Below are 24,846 nucleotides of genomic sequence, written 5' to 3' on the forward strand. Positions count from 1 at the left end.
CAGATATGTAATATGATCCTGCTGAATGCCAGGGATGATGTAGAGCAGGTCAGGACTTATTGACAGGGTTGATACTTCATCATCCCCACTGGGGCCTCATTGGAGTTGTTGCCATGGCAACACAGATTGATTGTTATGAAGGAGGGAGACCAGATGGTTTTGCACCAGGGGAATGTTAGAGGTCAAAGTAGGCTTTGAAGTACTTGTTCTGTGATTTTTCCCATGTGAAACTGTGTCAGGATTTATGGTCAGTTAGTTGTTCAGGCTAGCTATGTTATGTATTAGTTCATGTGTTGGTATTATAATGGTTGACCCCTATCCACTCCACATTTGCCAATGCTTCTTTCATGACACCTTTAGTACCTTGTGTATCATTTTTGTTTTCCTAATAAGTTAATGGGTTGTTTCTTTATTGTTTCTTTCTAATTAATCACTTACTTTTACCTACAGTTTCTCCATATCCTCCCCTAGAAAGCTTAGTGGAACATTCCTCTTTGCTCATTATGTCATCAATCATCTGATGCTGTCAATGATGTCCATGTTGCTTCTCCTTCACTGTCCTACCTGCAAAGATAATCATCTCTTCAACGCAAAGGACTTTGTATTAAGTTTTGCATCAAAGGACAACCAGTAGAAAATGGGGAGTGTGGCCTTTATAATGAGAAAGTCTGGTGTACATGAATATAAAATGCCTTTGTGAACCTTGGCATTTGAACACATACACTAAGCCTTCAACCAGCAACCACCCTGAAGTTGTAAAAAGCAGATAGCCAATCCAAATGGTAACACGATAAATGTACACTATCGCTGCTGTGAGGCCCAAAGGAACCTTCTGGCAAGTAATTTGTAATTCATTCACATGCAGGAATTGGTCAAAATTGTATTGGGGAATCGATGGAAAGCAGATTACATAGCTGAACTCTTGTACATGGGGACTCGTAGTTGATATAGCAAAACTCTTGTGTTCAGCACTTTCATCTCATGGAAGGTATCAGATTGTAGTAATGCTCTTTGTTCTCAAATTGAAAATAGGCTCTTGTAAGTAAATGTTCTGTTTTTTGGAAAGTTGTCCATTTTGTGTAGGTATGCATTCTCTTTGTTTCTGGTGGTGGCACCCAGAACTTTCCCATCTTAGTCCTGATTAAAGATGTGTTCCATGTTAAGCAGATTCATGGAGCACTTTGGACAACAATTGTCTTTTTACTCCGACCCCCTACAATGTACTTGTACATCTAATTTACATTAGATTTTAGAAATTGCCAAAATCTGATATTGAATTTGAGGCAAGGTGCAGATAAATGCAGAGAAGGAAATGAAAAAAAATCTGCCACTATGCATTATCTAGGGAGAGCTGTGTCCACATCTAATCTTTTGGCTGATTAGAACTACCTGGTAATAGGCTTACTGTGTCCTGTATGGTATTTTCTCCAGTTATCCTACTGGATTACTACCTTTAAAGTGCTAGTACCAAATTGGCTTGAGAGATAATCTGCATTTTGGTAGGCCTTTTATCTGTATTTGGGTAGGCCTTTTTTAACATACTTGTAAGACAGAGAGAGTTTAGAATTTTCATCAAAAATAACAAAATTGTAATCACAATACCAAGTCTTGCATGCTTGTTTCTTCAGATTTGAAAGTAGGCAAGTCACGTCAGGTACATTTGAGTATCTTAGACACTGAGACATTGCTGCTGTTATTCATGTTGAAATTGATCTCAAACTCATTAGATCTTTAGATTATCATAGGCTGAATGGTAGATGGAAGATTTAGTTATTCAAAGTTATAAGCTCTGTTCATAGATCTTGCTCAGCAAAAAGCAGGGATCGATATGAAAGATTAAGATTGCATTGATAACCTCTTTGCTATCGTAAAAGTTCCAAGTAGTATTTCAGCTGTTTTTCATTGGCACTGAGCTCAAAGACGCCCAGTAAAAAGGACAATTTATGTCCAAAAAAGCGAATTGTTATTTCCTAACAATGGGCTCCTGAATTGTGAAATACAATCGGTTGCCTCGAAGAAGTGAAGGGCATTGATTAATCAATAAGGACTTATAAATCTGATGGGTAAACCAATATTTCCTCATCCCTGGGTAGTTCTGAGTACGGTGGGACAGTCAAGTCCTCATTATCTCAACATTATCATGTATTAGAATCATCACAGCTATGTACTTATTATATGAGAGAAAATTTGAAAAGAGACAGTAGAGGGTTGTTCCTTTATGGTTGCACACAACAAAGAAACAAGCATGTTTAAGCTGTACCAATGACAGGAAACAACCAGAAGGTCTATCATAACAACATGAGAGAGAGCCAATCAATCTTACTGCCTGTATAAGCTTGGACTCAAGATCTCAGATTCCCTAACACTTAAGGATTGTTCTAGTGATAACTAGAAAAATACTTGAGTCAATCAAGGACATTCTAATTATGGTGTTACTGACGGAAGACAATGGATTTTATCTGAAACGTCTTTCCAAAATCATATCCAGTTGTTTGAGTAATTGCTATTTGGCATATCTTATTGCTTGGATGTCTAACCTTCATTGACGTAATTAAAGTACAATAACTCACAGCATACCTGTGACAGTTCTGCCTATAACTAGCACCTGGACTATTTTCCGTTGCTGCTCATACTGTAAATAAACATTGCTATGATAAAGACTGGAATTGCTGTACATATGACCTTTTCATCATTAACATGTAATGCCAGTGTCTAAAATATGCTTAGGTTTTCTAGAAGGTATCCAAGGAAGACATTGTTTTATTTGTTGTATTATTCTGTTGATTTCCGATATCTTTTGAGTCTAATGTATTATCGTGTAGTGCAGTGTGTTGTGGTCATAGATTTGGCAATACTGTTTCTGATTCTGATCTTAAAATCCTGGGCTGACCATTGATGTTTTAAATTTGAATTTATGTACATAAAAAAGAATATGATCAAGCCCTTGCTTTTCATCGCTCAGCACAATTCAGTTCCATTGGCATACATGTTCCAGCTACAAGCGGTGGGATAAGCCAGGTGACAGAGGGCAATTCTTGCTACACCGTGGTTCATGGCTGTAGTTGCTGATATCTTAGTTGTGATTATTTATTGCAGTGTCTGCAATATCTTACCAGGTTTGACAAGAACAGAATGCACAGGAGGGTAAAGCAGATAGCAGGTCATTCTTGTTAATCATTGTTCATGACCATGGTACTAATCTCCTAGGCATTATTATTGCACAGTGTTGGCAATTTCTTACCAAAGTTGACAATGATGAAGTTGAATAGGAGGGTAAGCCAAGAAACGGATGGTAATTCTTGCTACACCATTGTTTATGTCCAGGGTGCTGATCTCTAAGGTGTGATTATTGCACAGTATTGGCAATTTCTTACAAAGGTTGGCAACGGCCAAATTCACTGGAGGGTAAACTCTGTGCACGTTCCACCTCATTGTGCAGACAGACGATGATAATGATTAATACAAACAACATACCGTTACGTTAGATTTACATGCAACTGCGCATTTTATCCTGACAGTGGTTTCAAATTCAAATGGCCATGAAATCATGCCATTATTTTTACTTGTTCGACAGCAGGCGCAATCTATTTCAAACATACACCAAACCATGTAGAAAATGTTGAACATATGAAATGGCCCCTCCCAAGGGTAAGCCAGGAGCCAACAAGGACTCCTTTCCGTGGCAAATTCACTTATCTTTATGCCGCAGTTGCAAGGCACTTTGTAGAAAGCACTTCTGAAACAGTCCCTCCCACAAGGAAGGATGGGGGCACCTAGTGGTCACATGATGCCGCCATGCATATTCTATGGCCTCTCCAGGCTGCTAGTGGCTCTCTCATACATCACGGCCTTATCAAGATGGGATCCTTCTCCCTTCCTCTGCACGGCTGCAAATGAGGGAGCAGAAAAACAAGGTTTGTGGGTGAAATCCTGGACAGTTTGTGGTCCTGTTTACCTTAGAATCATCTAGGTGTGTCTCTGCAAGTCTGGGTAATGTACAAATGTATTGCTTGTTGTGGATATGTGGTGGTGTGATTTTTGAAATCACTTGCTCTAGGATTACTCCCTTCTCTTTGTTGATATTTAACCTGTGCTATATTCTGTTTGCCTTACGAGTTTTTCTTCAAAGAAACATCAATGATACACACTTACATGCTTAAATGCTGGATGTCCAGTAATATAATATGTGCTTTGATTTTTGCCATGTTTATGTTGATGCTTTGTGTGTACAAAATCAAAATGGCAGATTTCTTCCATCAGATGTATTTACCACCATCATGTTTACTGAATGTTGCAGAATGTTATTACCTATAACGTAGGGCACATTACCATTTGCTTGATGAGTCTGAATTTCATTTCATTTTATTGTTTATAATGAGGAACGATGTTGAAATATTGATTTTCTTCAGCCTGTGAAATTACGCCATAAAGAATGCCCTCCATTTGGTACCTGTAATTTCAATGTTGCAGCTGTACAGCATTATTTTCAGATATCCTTGTCTATCTAGCTGTTTTTAACATAATAATTAGTTAGCATTTAAAGAGCGGGCTGATGGCTTATAGCATTCCTACTTAAGAGATGTCCCTTTCTCTGTGAGCTTTCATGTCAAAAGTTCTAAGTACCAATAGATGCTATGGTCGAACATCTTTGCTGTTACTGCAGAAATAAACATAGAGTTTAGATATTGCCTATCCTACCTGCTCATTTCCTTATACAGAACCACTCCCATGCATAGGGAATGATTATATATTCCATTGACCTGACCACCTGACCTTTGGTGTTAGAGAGTACGCCATTATTATTGATTACTGGAATGCGGTGCCTCATCAACAATGGCAACTGAAGGATTTGAGAATTAGAAAAGCAGATCCTGCCACATATACCATGTATCTTAACCCACTGCTTCCTGCCTCCCTGTCAAACCAGTATGGAGATGCATCATGAAATGGAAAGATTATTCCAGCAGGTGTTTGAGTGTTTTGGGGCATACAGATCCAAGAGAAGAACAAGATTAAAGTAGAGTAGAGTTCATAGTCATTTTTACCAGGCTTCTACAGTTAAATTTGGTCTAAGACAGAGGCAGTTAGTGTTTTTTACATGACTCGGATAGGATTTTAAAACATCAATGGATGTCGGTACTCCACCAAACAGAATCCTTTGTAGTGAAATGAACCATTGTTTTGAGTATTGCCCGACCTGGACCTGAATTTTCTGTACTGGTAGCCACCCCTAATGGAGATGCATCATCAGTGAGGCATTGGTCAGGTGAAGGTTGAATTCCCCATTGGCTGTGTCCAGTCTCCTGATTACTGACCTGTGTTGTGATGTAAGCCGGGTTGACAGGTGGGTTACGTCTCAGGTGGAAGGGAAACGGTCTCTGGAAATTACTTAGAGATGAAGACGGGAAATGGGATAGATCATATATGCCAATCATAGCATTTCATACTACTTGGTTCCTTGTTGAGATTTACCACAAATGTAGAGGAATTGACATTACAGATCATGTTTTTAAGATGCTAACCAGTCAACTAAACTGTGAGGTTTGATCCATTCACACTTTGAAGGACCCCTACCGTTATCTATAGTTTAGTTTAGTCTAGTGGATTATGTTATGTGCTCAAGTTGTGACTGCCAGTTTCTTCAAACTCAGTACCTGCATTAAGCATTATCTTAACATATTTAGAGAAAACAAGAAAAAAATCGAAAGCTGCTTTCTCTGCCCTGTAGAAAACAAAAGACAAAATATTCATGTAATGTGGGAAATGCAGACTTATCTGAAGTCAATTTTGTAGAAGGAAATATTTTGCAAGCCTGGGGTATATTTTTACTACTGTTGAATTAATTCAAAGATTTTGATTTCCTGTACAGACAGTATGAGACAACGTCCTTCACATTTACACAATACATCCTTCATATTTGATTTTTTCTGCCAAATACCAATATCCTTTGAACAACTACACTGGTGTGATTATTTTTTATGCCTCTAGGGCACTCAACATTCAATCTGAGGAAATGTGCACAGAATTCTGTTGTATGTGACCTGTGCTATGCTGTTGTTTACAATCATCACACTGCTGACTGCTGTAGAAGACGTTAAACTTTTCACAGTGAAGACGGATGTTTGATATTTTTTATCATTACTTCAGGTAGAAAGCCATAATCCACTGATCTGTCATACCTTTTAACTTTGGTGCCGGATTACAATCCATTTTGTGGGACCAATCTTATTCAACTTTGTCCTTCTGCATGACAAGGACTGAACATCGTGACACGCCCCTGCAGCACCCAAGCCTTATATGGCCGACGTGCAAAGTCATTATAATCCATGGTGATAAATAATCGTTCCTGCCTGAATTACTGGCATAAATGAGTCTCGGAGTCAGAGCATTTTTCATGACGGTTTGTCTGGATATCTGAGGGTTTCTCACCTGTGTGGATCAAATTAGACTATTTGCATATTTACTTTCTTTACTACAACATAAACATAGAGGAGCCTAAAGGGGGTACCTCACCGGACTGTGGTGCATTCGTGTCTGACACCACCGAAGTACTGTCAACGTACCGTGAGCAGACACCATGGCACTGGCAACTGGTGCTAACAAACGCCAATGTAACAGTTGGAATGGGTTTTTTTTCTGAAAGTAAAAAGAAAAAAGACGCAAGTCTGAAATCACTGTTACTGTGCCACTGCCATGCCGTCAACATACTGCAAAGGCACCAAAAATGAATAATTCCTTTTTTATTTTGTTGCAACATATGTACATGTATGTGCACGATGTTGATGGCCTATAAGTCAAAGAGTGTTTTTGACGTCAGGTCTATTTTCCAGAATTGCCAGACTCTCCCCCTCCGAACGATGCAAAGATCTGCCCTGAGATGTATCACTATCAGCCTACTTTACAAGCATGTAGATAAGATTCACATTGAATTGCTCTAGCCTATGACAATGCTAATTGTCCTACAAGAAGAGGTGCATTTCGTTAGAACTGAAAATGCCAGATACCTTTCTAGGGGTGTGGCAGAATTGGTCCCAGAATTACTCCTTGAGAAATATTCAAGTTATGTTGCAGTATCCAAAAATTATATTTTCACAAAGATAAACAAGGATGATAACACTGCAATGGACTGGCAATAGCAGATACAATTACTGTTGTATTCTAGTTTCTTAGTTATTTCCTTTCAGAATAACTAAAAGCGTTTGTGTCAAAGCCTGTACAGTAACAAACTGTTCTCTCCAAGGTGTGTTCAGGTTTGAATCCATTATCATTTCTCGCTTCTTTTATTGCCATACCATTTCAGTGAGAAGTAGCACCGCCAATAACTCAGTGCCATCAAAATTCCGCCAGGGAATTCCAGACCATAAATGCCTCTTTGCATTCTACTTGGTATTCCAAACAGCCGCTGTAGAAATCGTGATCTTAGCGTTATGGGAGGTTGTGGGAAGGGTATTTTTGAACCATGGGTCCTGCTCAGACTTTAATGAAATGTAGGGGTAGTGTATTACCATTTATTTCATATAGAAAGCTTTGTAACCCTAAACATAGCCCTAAAATTACAACAGGAAAATGCAGAAGATGATTTTGTACAAGATATAGAACCCTGTAGGCCCCTTTATATCCTCTAAAACCAGTTATTCAGTCCAGCACTCAGATGATATTCTTGTAAGCAGGAATTGAGGTCAAATCACAGGTCAGTATGTGTTTGGCTGACCCAATTTTTCTCATGTAAGAGCATGACAACTTTCTATAAATTCATACCTGTTACTAAGGACTTACAATTTAGATGGAGTGGGCAGTTTCAATATGTTTTTTGTGTGACAAAAAGAAATTTTGTTTCAGTAAAATTTGCCACTCCCTATTTTTGCTGTGAGTTCTGTGTGAAGAGCGATCATTCTTTATTTCCTTCTATCTAAAGTGCTTTCAAGACAGGTGCACTAGGAGTTTATGTGTAACCATCCTTTATTCTAGTGTCAAGATAGGTTTGGAATGTTGTTCAGCTGTAGGCCATCGTAATGGACACTGGTGGGTAGTAAAAGTGAGGAAGTACCTACGTCTAATGGGTCTGCCGTTGGAGAAATTATCTTGCCTCTTTGGGGATGGCAATGCTCTCTTCAGAAAGTTGTCTCCTGCAAACTAGCTTTACCTTGCCCAATTCAGAAGTACAGTAGAAGCCAGTTAATTGCACAACGGATTAATGCACACTTCGGATAACTGCATGAAATCCCAAAATCCCAAACTGGTGCGGTCCAGCTGGATACCTTTGCATTATTGCACCATCTGGATAATTGCACAAAATTCATTGGCAAATAGGCAGTGCAATTAAGCTGCTTCTACTGTAAAAGGATGACCACAATTATATTGTGCAATTTGTCACATGCTTGGCACAGATATGTTATCAAATTGTACCCCAAGATGATAAGGTTAGATGTGAAATGTTATTGTTCTGATTCCAATATTTCTAGTCCACTTACTTAATCTTGACCCAAATGAAAATCCATGAAGAAAGTGCACCATGCTTATACTATAGAACACTGGGAGGAGAGAAGGGCCTCTGCAAGGTGGATCTATTCTTAGAAACCTCTCAAGATTTCCATTAAGGTCCGTAAAGTTTGAGTGGACCACTTTATTGCCCTCTCCTGTGGATTTGCGGCTTGTCTCACGGTGAGATGACAAGACATGACAGGTCATCTTCCTGACAAGGGAATGGCCGAGCGCCGTGATTTCATTAGACGTATAACGAGCTTGGCACCGCGGTGTTCTTCTGTATTATTCATAAAACCAGCTCTGTGATGCCATTTGTATCGGGTTCAGTAAAGTAGCCCTGATTCTGCAGATTGCTGTGCCAATTTGTGTCACCCGTGTGATGTCGGGCTTTTTTTCCTTCAATTACGCCAAACAAACTTGACTTTACGGGCGACTTTCATGGGCGTATCGATTCTGGCCTGTTCCTTCCTCAACCCCCAAAGAACAATGTTTACAGCCTTTGTGGCATTGGCAGCTATCCACTTGTGTGAAACCATCGTAAAACTACCACATAATGGGAGAATATGTTGTACTTGTGATGGAACTGTCAAAAGTGAGCGCACTTGCCGTAAATGTCCATTGCAGAACAAGCTTTACTTATCTTTCTTTTGTGGTATCGATTTGTATCACGCGTTTGGAATCTGGAAGTGATGTCATAAAAGCAGTGGGGTCGCTCATTCTTGGGGCAAGGACTGGTTCTGTACAGTAGAGCATTTGGGTAAGTCCAGTTACTGTCATGTAGGATATTACAGCTTGAAATGATTTTGCTGAATGATTTTTGCCCTCTTCATGATATCACATTTGTCGTGTACCTGTGTCATTAAATTCCTTAGTGTCCAAACTGTGAAACACGCATCTTCATGAGTGCTAGTACGTACCTACAGCTAAGTAAATGACAGGGCTCGAAATACTGGGTGCATGTGCACCCAGGTGCACCCAAAATTAGAACTGTGCACAGGGTGCACCCAAATATTGTCTTAGGTTTATGTATGAAAAGATATCGAGTATACTAGTATACATCATATTCTTGACATCTAAGTGTTAGAAAGATGATAAAAATGTCTGTCATGTTACTTGTTTAATAATTTGATAGCTTGTAACTAAGTTTTGTTATTAGTTTTTTTTTTTACATTCTACTTAAATTTAAGTGGTGCACCCAAAAATTTTCTGGTGCACCCGATTTTTTAAGCTGGGTGCACCAGTGCACCTAATCCCAAAAATGAATTTCAAGCCCTGGTGGTAACCCTTCCAAAAGCATGAAACCTTTCCTAAACCACTAAGAGCTGAAGTACTTCTACTTTTTCCATACTGGTCAATGTTGAGTATCATGTACCTAGAACATGACAGGTAAAAGTGAAAGCCTTTAATGCATGAAGTTATGGTTGAACAGGAAAAAAGGATGCCGGTGCATTGCCCCTGTTAGCCTTTACAAAGAAAAACCTAGTGATGTGACTCTAACAAGATTTTTTTGGAAGGACAATGAACTTGGAGCCATCCACGCGGTAATCAGAAGTAGATTGCAGCAGTATTTGTGCCAGAAGATCTGTAGACTTACCGCCAGGGTTAAGGGAAGGTCAGGTCCATTCTGTCCGTTATAGATTGCCTGACTTCCACACACTGGAGATTGGGCAGCACGAGTCCCAGATAGGGTCAGGGGTGGGCGGATTGATGGTAGAAACGATGTATCCAGTGTGACAAGGCCATCGATCATGGCTGAGTCAAGGAGAGGTAATGGTACTACAATAGAGGAGGGCACGTTGGGCACTTTGCTCAGTCTCAATTCTTTAACCAGTTAACCTTTATTCTTCAATACTTCTCTTATCACAGTTCCAGCATCTTCCTTAGTTGTTTTTTTTTAATACTGATTTTGAAAATGGCATCTCCTGAAAAGTAATGGCCATGTTGATTTCAGTTTTGGTCGATAATCATGCAAATCTTCATAATTCATATTCAGTAATTTGAGTGTGCCACTTGTTTCTGTATTTGACTTTGACTGAGAACTTATTGAACGCCCCTTGTAAGACAACCTTGTACAGTTAGCTGCAGGCAGGCCATTGAGTTGTCTCCTTACCCTTATCAGGGCCCTTAGAACGGTTCCTGAGAGCCACATTGTAGGTAACAATTAATGCTGGAATTGCAAGTCAGCTCATGTACGTAGTGCTGGAGATTAGGTCTAATGGATCAATGCCTCATATGTAGCACTGACCATTGGCATCTTGGGGTTGACCTCCCATTACTTCAAGATCCTCCAAGACTTTAAGGTCATCAGTCTAGGCTCTGATACAAGGTACTACATAATAAGGAACCAATTTCTAGCAGTACACCTCATCATCAGCCCACCGCCCCCTCAAGATTGTTGTTGAGAGTATCTACATGTACAACTTGCAATTCTGGAAGCCAAGAAAATCCCAAGTTGAATATCATGAACCAATAGCCTAAGACTTGTGCTGCAAGACTTGTAGGTTAAGATGCTTGAGAAGTTACAATATGATTGATGATGATGTTTTCTTTTTCTTGAAACGAAGTTAAATCCTTAACTGGAAGGCAACGCATAGTAAATCTTGACATCAGCTTGACAGGTTCTATAAATTGCTGGGGAAATTTCTGACAACCTGCAACGTTGAAGGTTATGAAAAAAGGAGAGTGCTTCATGCCCTGTAATTCCCTCAAAATGTCAGGCATTTGGCAGCACATGTTTGTGAAGTACTCGGTGCTGCAGATAGTAGCTGTAGTAAATGCCAAACATCACACAGCCTGAACAGACAGTACTTCATGGTTACTGCATCCATCCATCTCACACCAACATGCTGCTGCCGCCAAGTTTCCTCCTCATCAACTCAGTAATGAGATCTTTGGTCCATTAGCTGGCCTTAGTTAATAGTCCACTTCCTCTTAATGTGAGAAAAACATATCTTCTCTTTTTATCACAACTCTGCCGTGTAACATAACTCAATGAAATAACAGGAAGAACAACGATGCACAATATATCTTCATTGGGATAGTTTTAGTGTGTACTAATGTAATTACAAACACTGCCAACCTGATAAGAAAACACACTACTGGATGTATTCCAACTTGTACAAAGGTAATCTATGATTCGTGAACAAGTACTTATCATTTCACTAATGTTTTATCATTCTTACAAATGAACAAAAATTGAACAAGAGCTTTGGGCTGTATTACATGGTAGTCTTCAGAATCAGAATTTCATATCAAAAATTAATGTTTTTTTCAACCTAAGATTTAATAAAAAAATATTTCTTTTTCAGTTATTTGAAGGAGAGCTGATTTTCTCAACTGCTGTTGGACCTTACTAAACCACTGAAGAGCCAATCCCAGTACAGCATTTTGATCAGGTGACGTCGGAGGACCAATCACCATGGACTCAGAAGGAGGATGTTATAACTGCATGAAGTACTTGTTGTTTGTCTTCAACCTGCTTTTCTGGGTAAGATGGATTCTGTTATTGTAGACAAGTTTTGTAGTTATGTCTTGTTGATCAAATAGAAGCCTGTGTGATAGATTATCTGTCCAGTAAAATTCATGAAAAGTTGCTGCAAAACAACCTTTATGGGCAGTTTATATGCCGAATTACATTTTGCCATCATTTATAAAAACACTGTTAGGTAGTCTGCAGTCATTTTTGCCTTATGACAACATGAAAGAGAAGCTCTGTTGAGAGGAGTTGTCCAAACAGTGCAACTTTCCAGGTTTGTCCGTAGTGCTGAAACCAATGTTGTTCTTACAATTCAAAGTTTAACTGATGGCACTGCACAAAACTAATTAGCATACTTGGGGCATATTCCAAACACATTGGAAAAGAGACTTGAGGAACAATGAAGAAGGTCCAGGAGCCAAAGATACATCATCAGCATGTCCTAGAGTTGTAAAAATGGAAAACAATGTAATCAAGTTGTAAACTTGAGCATGATGTATTGCTTGTTTCCTCAGCTGTTGGGACAGATGGGACAGAAAGAATTAGGATGTTTCTAAGACTTCAGATGCAGAACACAGCATATCATTATCATGCTCCAAAGCTGCACACTTGATGAGCAGAAATCTGGAATAAGGTCTCATGTTATGCCTCATTTACTCAGCTATCCAGACTGGTCAAATAATTATGATGTTTTTGGTAGTACTACATAAGGAAAACACAGTATATCAGCATCATGTTCTAAAGCTGTAAACTTGAGCAACAATCTTACATAATGTCATTACTCGTTTCCTCAGCTATCGGGAGCAGCCCTGCTGGGTGTGGGGATCTGGGTCATCGTGGCGCAGCAGAGTTTCATCACGCTGGTCGGGGACAACCCCCTCTTCATCACCGGCGCATACATCCTCATCGGGGTCGGAGCTTTCGTGTTCTTCGTCGGCTTCCTGGGCTGCTGTGGCGCCATCAAGGAGAGCAAGTGCATGCTCATCCTGGTAGGGAGTCACTGGTGCAGAGTACCGTATACATATCTGAGATATAGATGATTTTGTTGATATGTGTTATCTACATTTTGACATTTTGTATATTATTTCATTGTTAGGATAAACCTGTTCTCCAACTAGATCTCTTTTACATATTCATTCACAGCTAGGATATAAAAACTATCTCCAACAAGATTTCTCCAGTGTCACTGATGAAAGACACTGGATGGCTGTCTGAAATGTCTGACCATTTCCAAAATCTTTTCCAGTTGCATAAGTTACAGGTTTTTGGCATACATTTTGACTCCTATTGCGTTGGTTGTCAAAAGGAACCATGTGGAACCATGTGCTCATTTGCATAATTTCTGTAACACTATCCTAAGATATCTGCATTGTTCCCAGTTACTGTGTCATCGACAAACATGGGATGAATATGCTGATGGCACATTTGAGTGTCTCTTGCCTTTTCTTCCCATTGTAAAAGTAGTACAAGGAGTACAGTGCGTTTTCTGTGTCCATCAAACGTGTCATGACATGTGGAGAATTTGCAGGTGGTGTTGAAAATCAAATAATCAATGTGAAGTGGCACAACTGCTAACTCAGTGGTCCCAGTGGCCTAATCATTTTCACTGCTTTAATACCTTTTCGATTTGGTCTGTTCATTACGTGTTATTGTGCCCATGTCTTTGTCCTACATCAACACAAATTGGTTACCTTCATTGAGTCTTGTCTAATGAGTTGTAATTAGACATAAGGGAGATAACGATTGGCTGTAATACATGTGGCCCTGACCCAGTAGTGGACCATTTTGTCACGAAAATCTATACATATCTGTGTCTGGGGACAGACATGATATGGGGTCAGACTGCATGGAGTCTTGATTGATATGACATTAGAACTTGTGGAATATGGCATTGGAATATATCAAGATGTTTTCAATATTAGTGCATTACTCATGGGTATTACTAGTCTGTAGCAACAAGTAATTGTATTAAAAAACAATTATCCAATTACACATATAGTAGATGTAAATGTGCTTCTTGAGAATTTGTTAAAGTATTGCAAGTTTCACTACAGTATGGCTTTAGAATACTCTTTTTCCCAACCAATTGGGTGGTCCATTTAATTGTGTCAAATGGATTTTCAATGGCGCCATTACATATAACAGTAAAGTCATTATTATCAAAAAGGAAGATGAATGAAATAAAACTTTCAAATTAAGTAACAAGAGATTGTTATAAGCAACAGAATGTAAATGTGGTATATCAAAATGTATGTGTATAAACGAGAAAGAAACGATATCAAAATTGTAGTACTTTTGCTGCATATTGATAAGATTGTCTTTGTTTTTGTCTTGTTCTTTGCAGTTCTTCATCCTCCTCCTGCTGATCTTCGCGGCTGAGATCGTGGCCGCCGTGCTGGCTTTCATGTTCAGAGCTAAGGTAAGCCTGTTATCCAGCTCATGATTCGAACGTGTCTAACACCACGTATGTACCCAACTTAGCAGCATGGCACCTCTTTTTCAACATACCATGTCGTACATTGGCTGTCGTCCAAGAAATCAATTTAGAACGCTGCCTGATAGATCACTCTGCTACATTTGTCAGATGTCCAAGTTAGCCGTAAAATGCAATCAGACACATTTCTACAATTCTATATTGTCTTGAAAGCATTTTTCAATCTGCAGATAAAGTAAGCTTCTGTCAACCATGATGGAGGATACTTGGAAAATTAACAACTTTGATATGGTCAAAAATAGATTACTTACAGCACCTTGTGATACCAGTAGATAAATCTAGTACTAGTGCCATTAGTCGGGGTAATCAACTCAGCTTTAAAACTTGTCTATGAAACTACTGTGCTTTTACTTGTGCTTTTTTCACCTCCAGACGGAGCAGGTTTTGTCAGACATGATGAACAAGACACTGCAGGAAGACTACAAAGGACCCAAGGCTCAGGACCCCACATCTGCCGCATGGAACTACGTCCAGATCATCGTGAGTTTTCTGTGGTTGAATTGACATGATGATGATGATTATCTTCCTACAAGGCCCCTGATCAGTGCTGTCTCCAGGACCCGTCTCTCCGTCCCTGGACGGAAATTTACTTGTTGGGACGGAACAAAAATTCACCCACTCCGTCCCTAAAAATCTTAATTTCATGACATGAAAATGCAGTTTCGTAAGCTAAAAATGGCAGAATCAATAACTAAAATAGGATTCCGACTTCAATTTTTAATCGACTTTTGCATTTTCCTTCATGACGCCCCCACGTTCCAAGCTGCGAGATAAACGCGACCCCGACATACGGAGATGTGTGGACATCAGAGATCGCGAAAGCGTGCTATTCGTGTGGCGCAAAAGAAGGCGGGGCTGCGGCGTTATCTTACCTTGCCACTGTGCCTTACCACAGTTGTGACTCTTTAGCAAGTTTAGGCTAAAGTCCCAATGTTAACGATGTCCAAATGTCAACGATGTCCAAACATAAACTACTGGGACCGGTGGATGCATGACTCTCGAACTGATGATGTGGCGAACACGCGGTGTACGCCTGTTCTTTTCATAAACATTTTCCAGACACGCCCGAAAGTTTGGGGTTTGGCAGAAATCGGCTTCTTTTCATATGCAGGCCGCCCGAGCGGTGGGCGGAGAACGCATCCCGCCCAATTTCTTTCCGTATTGTAAAAGCCTTGATGTTTGTGTACTGGTGTATGGATTTTATTAAATTTTTTTTTTTGCAATGCCGATCGGAATCACCCGGCCCTTGTATGTTTTAAAATCAACATTAACGGGAAACTGCAATTCATTATGAACCTGACACGGCGGTTCAGAAATTATCTTTCTTTACTCGGCCTTCGTGTGTTTGTCGCAGGCCTCAGTAAACCGTCACACTGGTGATCTCCATAGTTCTACAACAAAGGAGGTTTTCCCCCTGGTACAAGCTGTAAACAGACGGCAAACACCATATCCTTACCGCCTACGTCTACGATGTGACGAAGCCACGGCCGATTCTTGCGCCATTTATCTTCAAACGTGTGTGCTTGGATTTGGGACCGAGTTCGCAGCGCCGTGTTCGTAAAGTTCCGCGCTTCTTCGTGATTGACATGGTGTTACCTCATTGTCCGCGCCGCTGCTGGCTGTGATTGGTGGGAAGTTGATTGGATTTGTAGAATTATCAAGCACACCCTGCCGCGCGCTACTTCAGAAGGCTGCCGCCGGACCTGCTACCATGGTAACGGCATGTCTTGCCACATTTTCCAACTTGCTGCTATTACAGCTTACAAGTTACATACATAATTTTCGGCGGAATGTAACCCTATTTTCACGAGAAAATATCAGAAATCGAACTTGTATATTTTGCGGAAAATTATGCGGAAGTAGCCCGCGACAGTATTCTTACCCAGCGCTGTGAACATGATCGCTGTTTGCAATTTTCCACCGATCTTCTGCAAATCTGTGCCCTTTGGACGGTGCTGGACAACGAGCAGTAAGGTGTTCAATTTTATCGAGAAATGCACATTTCTTGATGGTTAAAGAAACAGTAACACAGCACCAGCAAAATGAAGAGTTATTAAGCAAAATATAGTATAGAAACTTAACTGAGCAATCAGTACCAGACAAAATAGGTAGGTGATTTAATTGGTGATGTAAACTTCCTTTACGATCTTACGATATCTTACAAGCTGAAATGCGTCAATGGACCTCGGCCCGCGGCGTTATCCAGCCCCCAATCTATCCACAAATTATCAACAAATACGGGAAATGACGACGAACAAGCACCATGCAAAGTTCAGAGTGTAAACGCAACACTGCTTAACGAACAAAATATTTCGTCAGCGAAATGCCCGACCAAGGGGCGGGGCAGTCGTTTTGTTTCGAGATCGTGGAGTGTCGGTAGTCCTACTTTGCGAAATGAAATTTTGCCTCTGAAAATACGTGAAATAGCGTTTCAGGGGGTTTAAATTTTCCCGGGGGAGCATGCCCCCGGACCCCCCTAGTTTAGCGAGCGCCTGCGGCGCTCGCGTCGGGCCTTTGGCCCGATACCCCCACCCACCCAATTGTTAGGGACGGAAATAAATTTCACGCTGGAGACAGCACTGCCCCTGATGAAACCTCTACACCAGTTGTTTTCTGAAAACAAACAAATGAGGACTGAAATGAAATACTTAGTACAAAAGGTTCTCAAGTAACTAACTGCATAGATTTTTTGCAGTCAGATGTTTCAGATAGCATCCACTGTCTTTTGTCAGATAGGAGATGCTATCTAAAATGTCTGCCGTCTACAAAATCTGTCCAGTTGATAGCTTTTGAATAGCTTTTGTATTGTGTATCTTATTACCTTAAGCTTCATTGACCTTAAAAAGGAATAACAGTGGTAGGCTTCTGGAGCCAGCTTGTAGAAGCATCTACATGTAGGCCCTACCTGGCTACAGACTGAGATGCAGAAGAGACTGGAGCAGGTCAGGGGAGGGGTTCCTCTGATAGAGTAACAATGCCCTGCCATGAGAGTGACAGTGAGGCTTCTGTTTATGGTGCTATAACTTTTTTCTTCTCCTCCAGTTTGGCTGCTGTGGTACAACAGGCTACAAGGACTGGCTGACATCGGACTGGGTTCAGAACCAGGGGCAGGGCACACGGATGGACTTCCCCTCCTCCTGCTGCACCAGGGACAAGCTCTCGCTCGACAACCTGCCCAAGAACCAGACCGCCTGCTACGCCAATCCTGACGACCCCATGTTCATGAACTCCGGGGTAGGTTTCCATGGTTGTAAACCGGTGTAAATTTGAAAACACATCAGAAAGTTTAGATAAAAATCTAATGGTTGTGAGGATACTACAGCATACAGGAACTTCAAGTTGAAAAGTAAGACTCTCAAAATGGTGCCCTCAAAAATAACATCATCAAGACTGATGCTATTTGTAAAGTCTTTATCTTAACACAGCTTGTCCTGTAACTGAGTAGTTGGCATTTCATTGATTTAATAACTTGCTATCTTCACCTTTCTGCACGCTGCATAGTTGGTAGGGACCTTTTCTTGGCTCTGCTGACCATTCTATTCTTTCCCAGGGCTGTTTTGAGAAGATGAAATCAGAGTTCCAACAGAAGATTCTCATCATCGCTATCGTAGGAATCGCCATCGCAGCAGTCATGGTAGGTCACAGCAGATCGACTCTACTGGAAATCAATTAACACTGCTTACAGATGTCATAGCGGGACGGAAAACAATAGGGATGGTCAAGCGTCAAATCCTTTTTTCAAATGACTGAAAATGGACTTTCATGACCCTCAATATAATCGACAAACTTAAGCATGAACTGAACTTATGTACTGTACTGTCATGTACTATATATAGCTGGGGATCGTTTACTTGATTCCCTAGAAAAATGTATGGAGATAATTAGGCCTTATTAATGGCCTGTAATTTTCATATTAAGTCATATTTTCCTTGGGCACCACTTATTGGTCAGCATCCCATCATCGCATCAGGAAGGCTTTGTCATTTTTTGTGGGGGGAGGGGGAAGGGACTATAGGAGCCCTGGTTGTAAATCCAATGGCACCCATATTTAAGTCAAGTACTACCATGGAAAAGAAAGGTCTGTACAACAGGATAAACAACTTGTGGTTCAACTTTTAAGCCATTAGAATAATGTTACAAACTATAGTATGTTTGTATTTTTCTTCCAGATCCTTGGCATGGTGTTCTCCATCTGTATGGTGCGGAACATGGAGGAAAAGTGAGAAATTATTCCCTGTCCCTTCATAGATAACAAGCAGATTTTTATTTTTATTTTTAACATGTGCTGTGTGACTGCTGGTCTTTGACTATTGCATGAACCTTCAGCCATTTTTTTCATTCCCTCTTAATCATGCAAATAACCAACACGATATTAGAAGTTATTCAGTACAATGTATATGGAACTTGTTGATTTGCATGTTGGGACATCTGAAAGGATTGTATATCTAAGAGATGGCTTAATTGATATGTCCTGAAGATTGTTTGGCTGCTAATGCATCTTGTACAAGTATTGCTTTGCCTGGACTTGGTAATCAGTTCTGCATGGATCCTCGTGATGCTTTATGTGATCATTGATCAAGATGTGTCGATACCCTGACCTTGATCGTCTGGTCTGCGATGATTTGCTTTCATGGTCTTGTTCGTGCATGGATTTTTGGTTGGCGTGTTTTGATTTTGTGGGTTCTATGATTACTTTTGATTTGCTTGCCAGGTCAAATTCTGGCCTGAGGTGATTCAATACCTGCTGTGCCTTCTGCTTTCATGTCATCAGCTCCCCCTGTCATCTGTGTGAAGAACTGCATGGCAAATCATTCATATTGTCTGGAATCTGCTGCAGTGTCGCTTGACAGCTCGGCTGTTGTCCTTGCTTAAACCTATAACCCTGCTTGTCTTTATAGGGAGGTTTGAGAAGTTGCTACGTGGCACATGGCTGGACCCAGCATTTCTTCATGGTACTCCTTGGAGATGTGATGCTTCAGGGACGAAGTTGTTTTTAAATACTTCAGAATCTGTGTTTTTGTATGAGAGCAAAACATTGCACGATTACATTATGTGTTTTGTACTTGCATACGTTTTCAGCTGAGGTTGTCTGCATCTAAAATTCTCCTTCATAAGTGATGTTTTGTAGATGGACTACTTTTGGCTTTCCCCTGGAAGACTGAAAAATTGTTTCGCTTAATTAATTTCTGGTATAGCTTGTGAAAACATGTACATTGTTTATATGTTTAACTTGTTTCTGTCATAAAGGGATATATGGTCCTCAATTGTATAAATGATTTGTTAACTTAGCTTGAAGACCACATTGTGAAGACTGGTCTGATATTGCAAACACAAACACTGTTTGGACAAAACGCAATCAAAAGTCAAGTGATATATCTCACAAGTCATGAAAAAATTGTATGAGTGTATCATCAACTTCTCAGCTTCTGATTATAGTTCACATTTCATGATCTCCTTAATTTCGTATTGAAGAATTTATAAAACAGGAAAATATATTTCTGAAAATTATTTGTCTTTTGCTGGGAAGAAATGTGGCATCACAATTTTTTACCTTCAGTAAGTTTGACCAAGGTTACCTTCACATATGACCCTTTAATTCATGGGAAATACAAGCAAATCATGAAGGGTCGAGTTTGTACATGTATATAATGACAATTTCTATATTATATGTCTCTGTGGACCTATTTCCAGTTAACCTAGATGTCTGCTATATATAAATATCAGACTAGTGTGTACCCAGTTTGGGTGTCTGTAGTTTCTACTATGTAGTGTACTTAGCAGTGTCCATGCACGTGACTCTAGGTGGTGCTCTGTGCCCCAAAAGATGACGCTTGTTGCCATGTGAATAACGTGAAGAAAAGTAACATGTGCACGCCCTGTATTTTTATGGTCTGCCAGCTTATTCATGATGTACAATGTAGAGATGCTGTGAAGTTTGCATCTGAAGATTTTCTTTTTTAAGACCTCACTTTCTTGTATAATGTACTTTTATTTGGGGTTGGATTATCTTGCTTTCTTACTTAAGATTCTGGTTTTTGCAGCTGTTTTTGACTCCATTGACTTGTGATAACTAATATTCTTTTTTGGGGGGTAGGGGCTCATATTTGATTTTTTTATTGTTCTGTTTTGCGCATCAGCCATGATGCCGCACTGCTAAGAAAGCCTTGTGGTTGAGTTGCTGCACTTCATTCTGACAGTTTTGTGGCTTTCTATCAGCACTTGGGATGAAAAGGGTTCTGAGATGACTTGTTAGACATTGAGAGCATTTTAACCCTTTGACCTTGGCATGTGGCTACATGAAGATGTTACCTTACATGAAGAAATTGGACCTTTTGTACTATTCAGCAATGGGCGAAACTGAAGTCCTTTATCTTAATGTAATCACCTCCCTTTTAATGTACTTCCTTTATAACCACTGTGTCCTATTAATTTTGTTGGTAGAGTACTTTCTCTGTTAGTGATATTGTACATAGATTATATAATAAGTCATTATCAATACTGATGATCACTTAGAAAATGTTACTGGTTACAAATGTGTTGCATGCCATGCTACATATACCTAACCCCACTTTTATACAAGAACATTTGTATAAAGAATTTGAATATACAAGTATTTCAAGTACAAAATATCTATTCCAGTAATGTGGTGATACTGAAATTACATATAATATGTATATGTGTGAATGTTGCTGTGTCCATGTATAGTCTACAGTATAAGTAGGTAGTGCTGTCTGTACTTTGGTGAATATTATGGTCCACCTAGTCTTCAGCAGGTCCCAAGTTGATTGACAGATTTAACAAATGGCAGGAATGAACTCCTAAAAATGTCACCTCAGGATTTGAACTTTCGGTAATTGGAATGAACAAATCTTCAGCATATCAAAAATTCTCCAAACAAGATGATATTGGTAGATCTAAAGGTAAAGCTATCATCCCAATATGTTTCTGTCAAACAGATCTATTCCATCAGAAAAATATCGGGGTAAAGTCAGAAATTTTTTTTACTCACTTCCTTTTTTCTGACAGAATAGCTCTGGTGGACTTGTTGAAGCCTAGTGGAACGTGTCTCTCGCTGAAACAATGTAGACAATCTGTAAAATGATGTCGTCACTGTTTTTTTTCATTCCAGCACCAGGATGTAGATGTTTGTGAAGCAGTATCTGTGCCTTGTGAACAAGTGGTCATGTTTACTGTAACCTCCACCAATCACACTGAACCATCCTGTTCCGAACCTGCTGTCACAGAATAAGGAGCTTACTTTACAACTCAGTCTCATGCAAAATACTTCTCAAAATACATAGTGTTGAAAATGGCTCTAGAACAAATACAATGAATACAAGTTTCGTGATAGCTTTTATGCAAGTGTGTTCACCATTTAACAATTTGGACTTAAGGGGCGTGTAGATTTATTTCTACAGCTTTGTGATATGTTGAACACATTTGTATAAAAGTTACAAGAATATTTTTACAAAAGTTGTAACTGACATTAGGATTCCTTCCAATACAGGTCATTGAGCTCCCACATGCTCAAACTACAGATTGGACAAGTTTATGACAAACTCTCTGTGCCATAGACTAAGGTTATTTTGTTCAGCATTTGTTTCTTTGATACTTTATGAAACAAAGCTCTTTTTCCAGACCAAAATCATAATGTCAGAAGCACAATTATGATGTATGAATTTCCAGAGAAGTTAAAAAGTTATCCTACCCTGCAATCAAGGTACAGAAAAGTTACATCTCATTTTTCTTTATCACAAATTTGTGCTTTAACCTCTTTAATTTTTTTAGTTACAGTAGATAAAAGCTGTGAATTGGCTGCCAAAAGACTTCTTTTTGAGACTTTGAAAAGAAAAAAAACTGTTTTAAAATCATGTACCAATCTTTTCATGATAGCATAATTGTGTAATAATGTTAACATTAATGACTTACATTTTTGTGTATATAATGTTTGTGACAAATCATGGTTGAAATTTCTCATCTTATTTCTTAGTGAAGTTTACACTAAGATAGTGAACTTAAAATGTCTTAGAGTACTTATATTTTAGCCCATTGTTGGCTATGTGGAAAGTAGGACAAATGATGTTTAACAAATATTGATTATATGATTGTGAAGATATTTTTAGCGGAGCTATCTGTATTACCTCTTTGGACCTGATTCCAGGATATTATACCTCTATATATACCTCTTTGGAGCTGACTAACGTTACTTCTCACACATTTTGTTGCAAGTATTTCCTGAACTTCCTTCTCTATATTTCACTGAAGAAGACGAATTCGCATCCCTGGGTGAACCATTGTTAATGTTTGTTACACATCACCCTGGACGAGAATACAATCTAGTAGAGCCTGTATGTTGCCATGTTTGTGTCAAGTAATGATTAAGATTGTCTGTGACAAAGAGAGCTGATACTGGAAAATATTGCCACCTTGTTTGGCCAAAAACTACATGGCAAAGGCGAAAGCTGTTGCAAACTTTATACAGTTGACTACTGTATACCCCATTACTGCTGCCTATCTCTCATTATATGCCAATGTTGAAAGCTTCTTTTTGTTTTTGATTCATTCATAACGATTTTAATTTTTTTTCTGGCTTAAGCAAGTATCCAGAACTTGTGCAATGTGTGCTCCTTTTCTGTTACTGTGGAAAACAGAATTTAACTTTTCAGTGTATCAATGCCTCTTTGCACAGACATCCTAGAAGTAATATCACTGTCCTCCTGAAATAATACCTACAAGGAACACACGGGTTTAACATACACTCAGAACGTCCTCACTTCATGTTGCTTCATCCCATTGTGTTGTTGAGTGGATTTTTGTTGCAAGCTTAATAGAGAGCAAATTTGATGTAGTCTTATAACTGTGGATAGATGGACTTCATTGTTCTTTTGTACAATGTGAATCTGATGTTACACTCTTACTGGAGTCAATAAAATTGAAGTGTTGGTTGTCATTAGTGTCTTTGTGCTTCTTAAGTTACTTTTGTTATTGATGCATGGTATTCACTATCATATAATGTCAAGTTTAATGTGGATTTGCAAACTTCATGTCAGTACATGATGCAGAATTTAGACTTAAACCATTTATCTTGCCTCCCATAACTATACGGCTACAAAAATAGAAATAATGGCATAGTTTAATGCTTGATTGATTTGAAACAATGCCTCCTAATGTGATGATTGAGCATTGCAAGGGAATAGCAATCCAAAATATTTCTAAAGGTGTATCTTAGTCCCCACCGAGTGACAGTGCAGTAGTTGAACATTAAGGGCACAATAAATCATCTTGTTCTGTAAACTACTTTACTAGTCAATGATTCCAGGAAAAGGTGATCAGGCGGTTTGTAATATTTCTCATCAATCAAACAGACATGAGTTGCCAGACTATTTGATTGAAATTAGTTGTACATGATACCTAGACTTAGGCTGTAATACTATCATCAGTTAGTTACTAGGGGGCACTTCTGCACCTGATCCAGCCCAATCGCATGCTGATTTTGTGACGGTGAATGGCAGGCAGTAAGAGCAAGTGGAGGAGATGAGAACAAAGAGTATCTCAACCCAAATCTTTAAATGGAGTCACTTTATTGTAAACTTCAAAAACCTGTCATCACAATCATCTTGGCATTGTAGTCATGCGCAATGGATAAACGAAGACTGTGACATACAAAGTTTACCTACATTCACATGGCCAACACATACAGCTCCTTACGTACATGTACAATGTATACAATATATAAGATGCTCGAACGAATGAACAGTATCAAGTTTGCCGGGTTGACTTGTAAAAGTAAGAAAGTCATTTTCACCAGTGAACTTCTTTTGTTTCTTGGTACATAAAGTCTTAAAGCGTAAGGGAGGGGGATAACAATACATGGGGATTAAAAGGATTTCAATATTAAGCAAATCACAGCTATTCTTAAGATATTTGACACAAAAACAAGGCGGCATCTCTCCCCTCCTACACCGTGCTAGAGTGTTTCCTCCTTCTTTGGTCCTGAAAACAATGCCATTAACCTTGAAAAAAAAGTCCTAATACTAAACATGTTTATATAAAGCTTATTCTCACTTACACCCTTTGAGGGGACAAGACTTAATCTTTCAGCTGCTTTTACCTTCGAATTTCTATTAGTGTAGGTTTGTCCTTGGTGTGTGGAGACTGGAGGTGCGAAATTTACATGTTGATAGCCATATACATCTCTTAGGGATTCAGGTAATTCATTGCAATGAGGGGAGATACATTCATACAAAGATTGTACTGTCCAATATAAACAACTTCTTCAAAGCCCAACCTGAACAAGGAAGTTCCTGTGGAAAGTTACCATGTAACAGAGAACATACTTATTGACGGGACATTTGTAAATATTTAAGGTGCAATCACTACTTTGTTTATGCTG

At 39.3% G+C, this 24,846-nt stretch overlaps 1 protein-coding gene across 6 annotated transcripts in view; it reads left to right on the top strand.

The window, feature by feature from the left end:
* Window positions 1–23,403, top strand: part of LOC118414544 (tetraspanin-18-like) — a 41,722-nt gene extending 18,319 nt beyond the window's left edge. For 4 of the 6 annotated variants that reach the window (XM_035818642.1, XM_035818646.1, XM_035818643.1 and 1 more), the window contains 8 exons: window positions 11,793–11,971; window positions 12,754–12,948; window positions 14,304–14,378; window positions 14,826–14,933; window positions 17,496–17,687; window positions 18,004–18,087; window positions 18,623–18,672; window positions 21,583–23,403. In XM_035818642.1, the coding sequence (XP_035674535.1) occupies window positions 11,903–11,971; window positions 12,754–12,948; window positions 14,304–14,378; window positions 14,826–14,933; window positions 17,496–17,687; window positions 18,004–18,087; window positions 18,623–18,672; window positions 21,583–21,595 (786 nt within the window). In that variant the 5' untranslated portion in view covers window positions 11,793–11,902 and the 3' untranslated portion in view covers window positions 21,596–23,403. Of the gene's footprint in view, window positions 1–3,809; window positions 3,915–11,792; window positions 11,972–12,753; window positions 12,949–14,303; window positions 14,379–14,825; window positions 14,934–17,495; window positions 17,688–18,003; window positions 18,088–18,622; window positions 18,673–19,351; window positions 19,670–21,582 lie in introns of those variants that run through there. The other 2 variants (XM_035818644.1, XM_035818648.1) reach the window with 2 other exon arrangements.
* The last annotated feature ends 1,443 nt before the right edge of the window (window positions 23,404–24,846 follow it).

This window comes from Branchiostoma floridae, chromosome 4, assembly GCF_000003815.2.
Source record: "Branchiostoma floridae strain S238N-H82 chromosome 4, Bfl_VNyyK, whole genome shotgun sequence".
In the NCBI taxonomy this organism is placed as follows: domain Eukaryota; kingdom Metazoa; phylum Chordata; class Leptocardii; order Amphioxiformes; family Branchiostomatidae; genus Branchiostoma; species Branchiostoma floridae.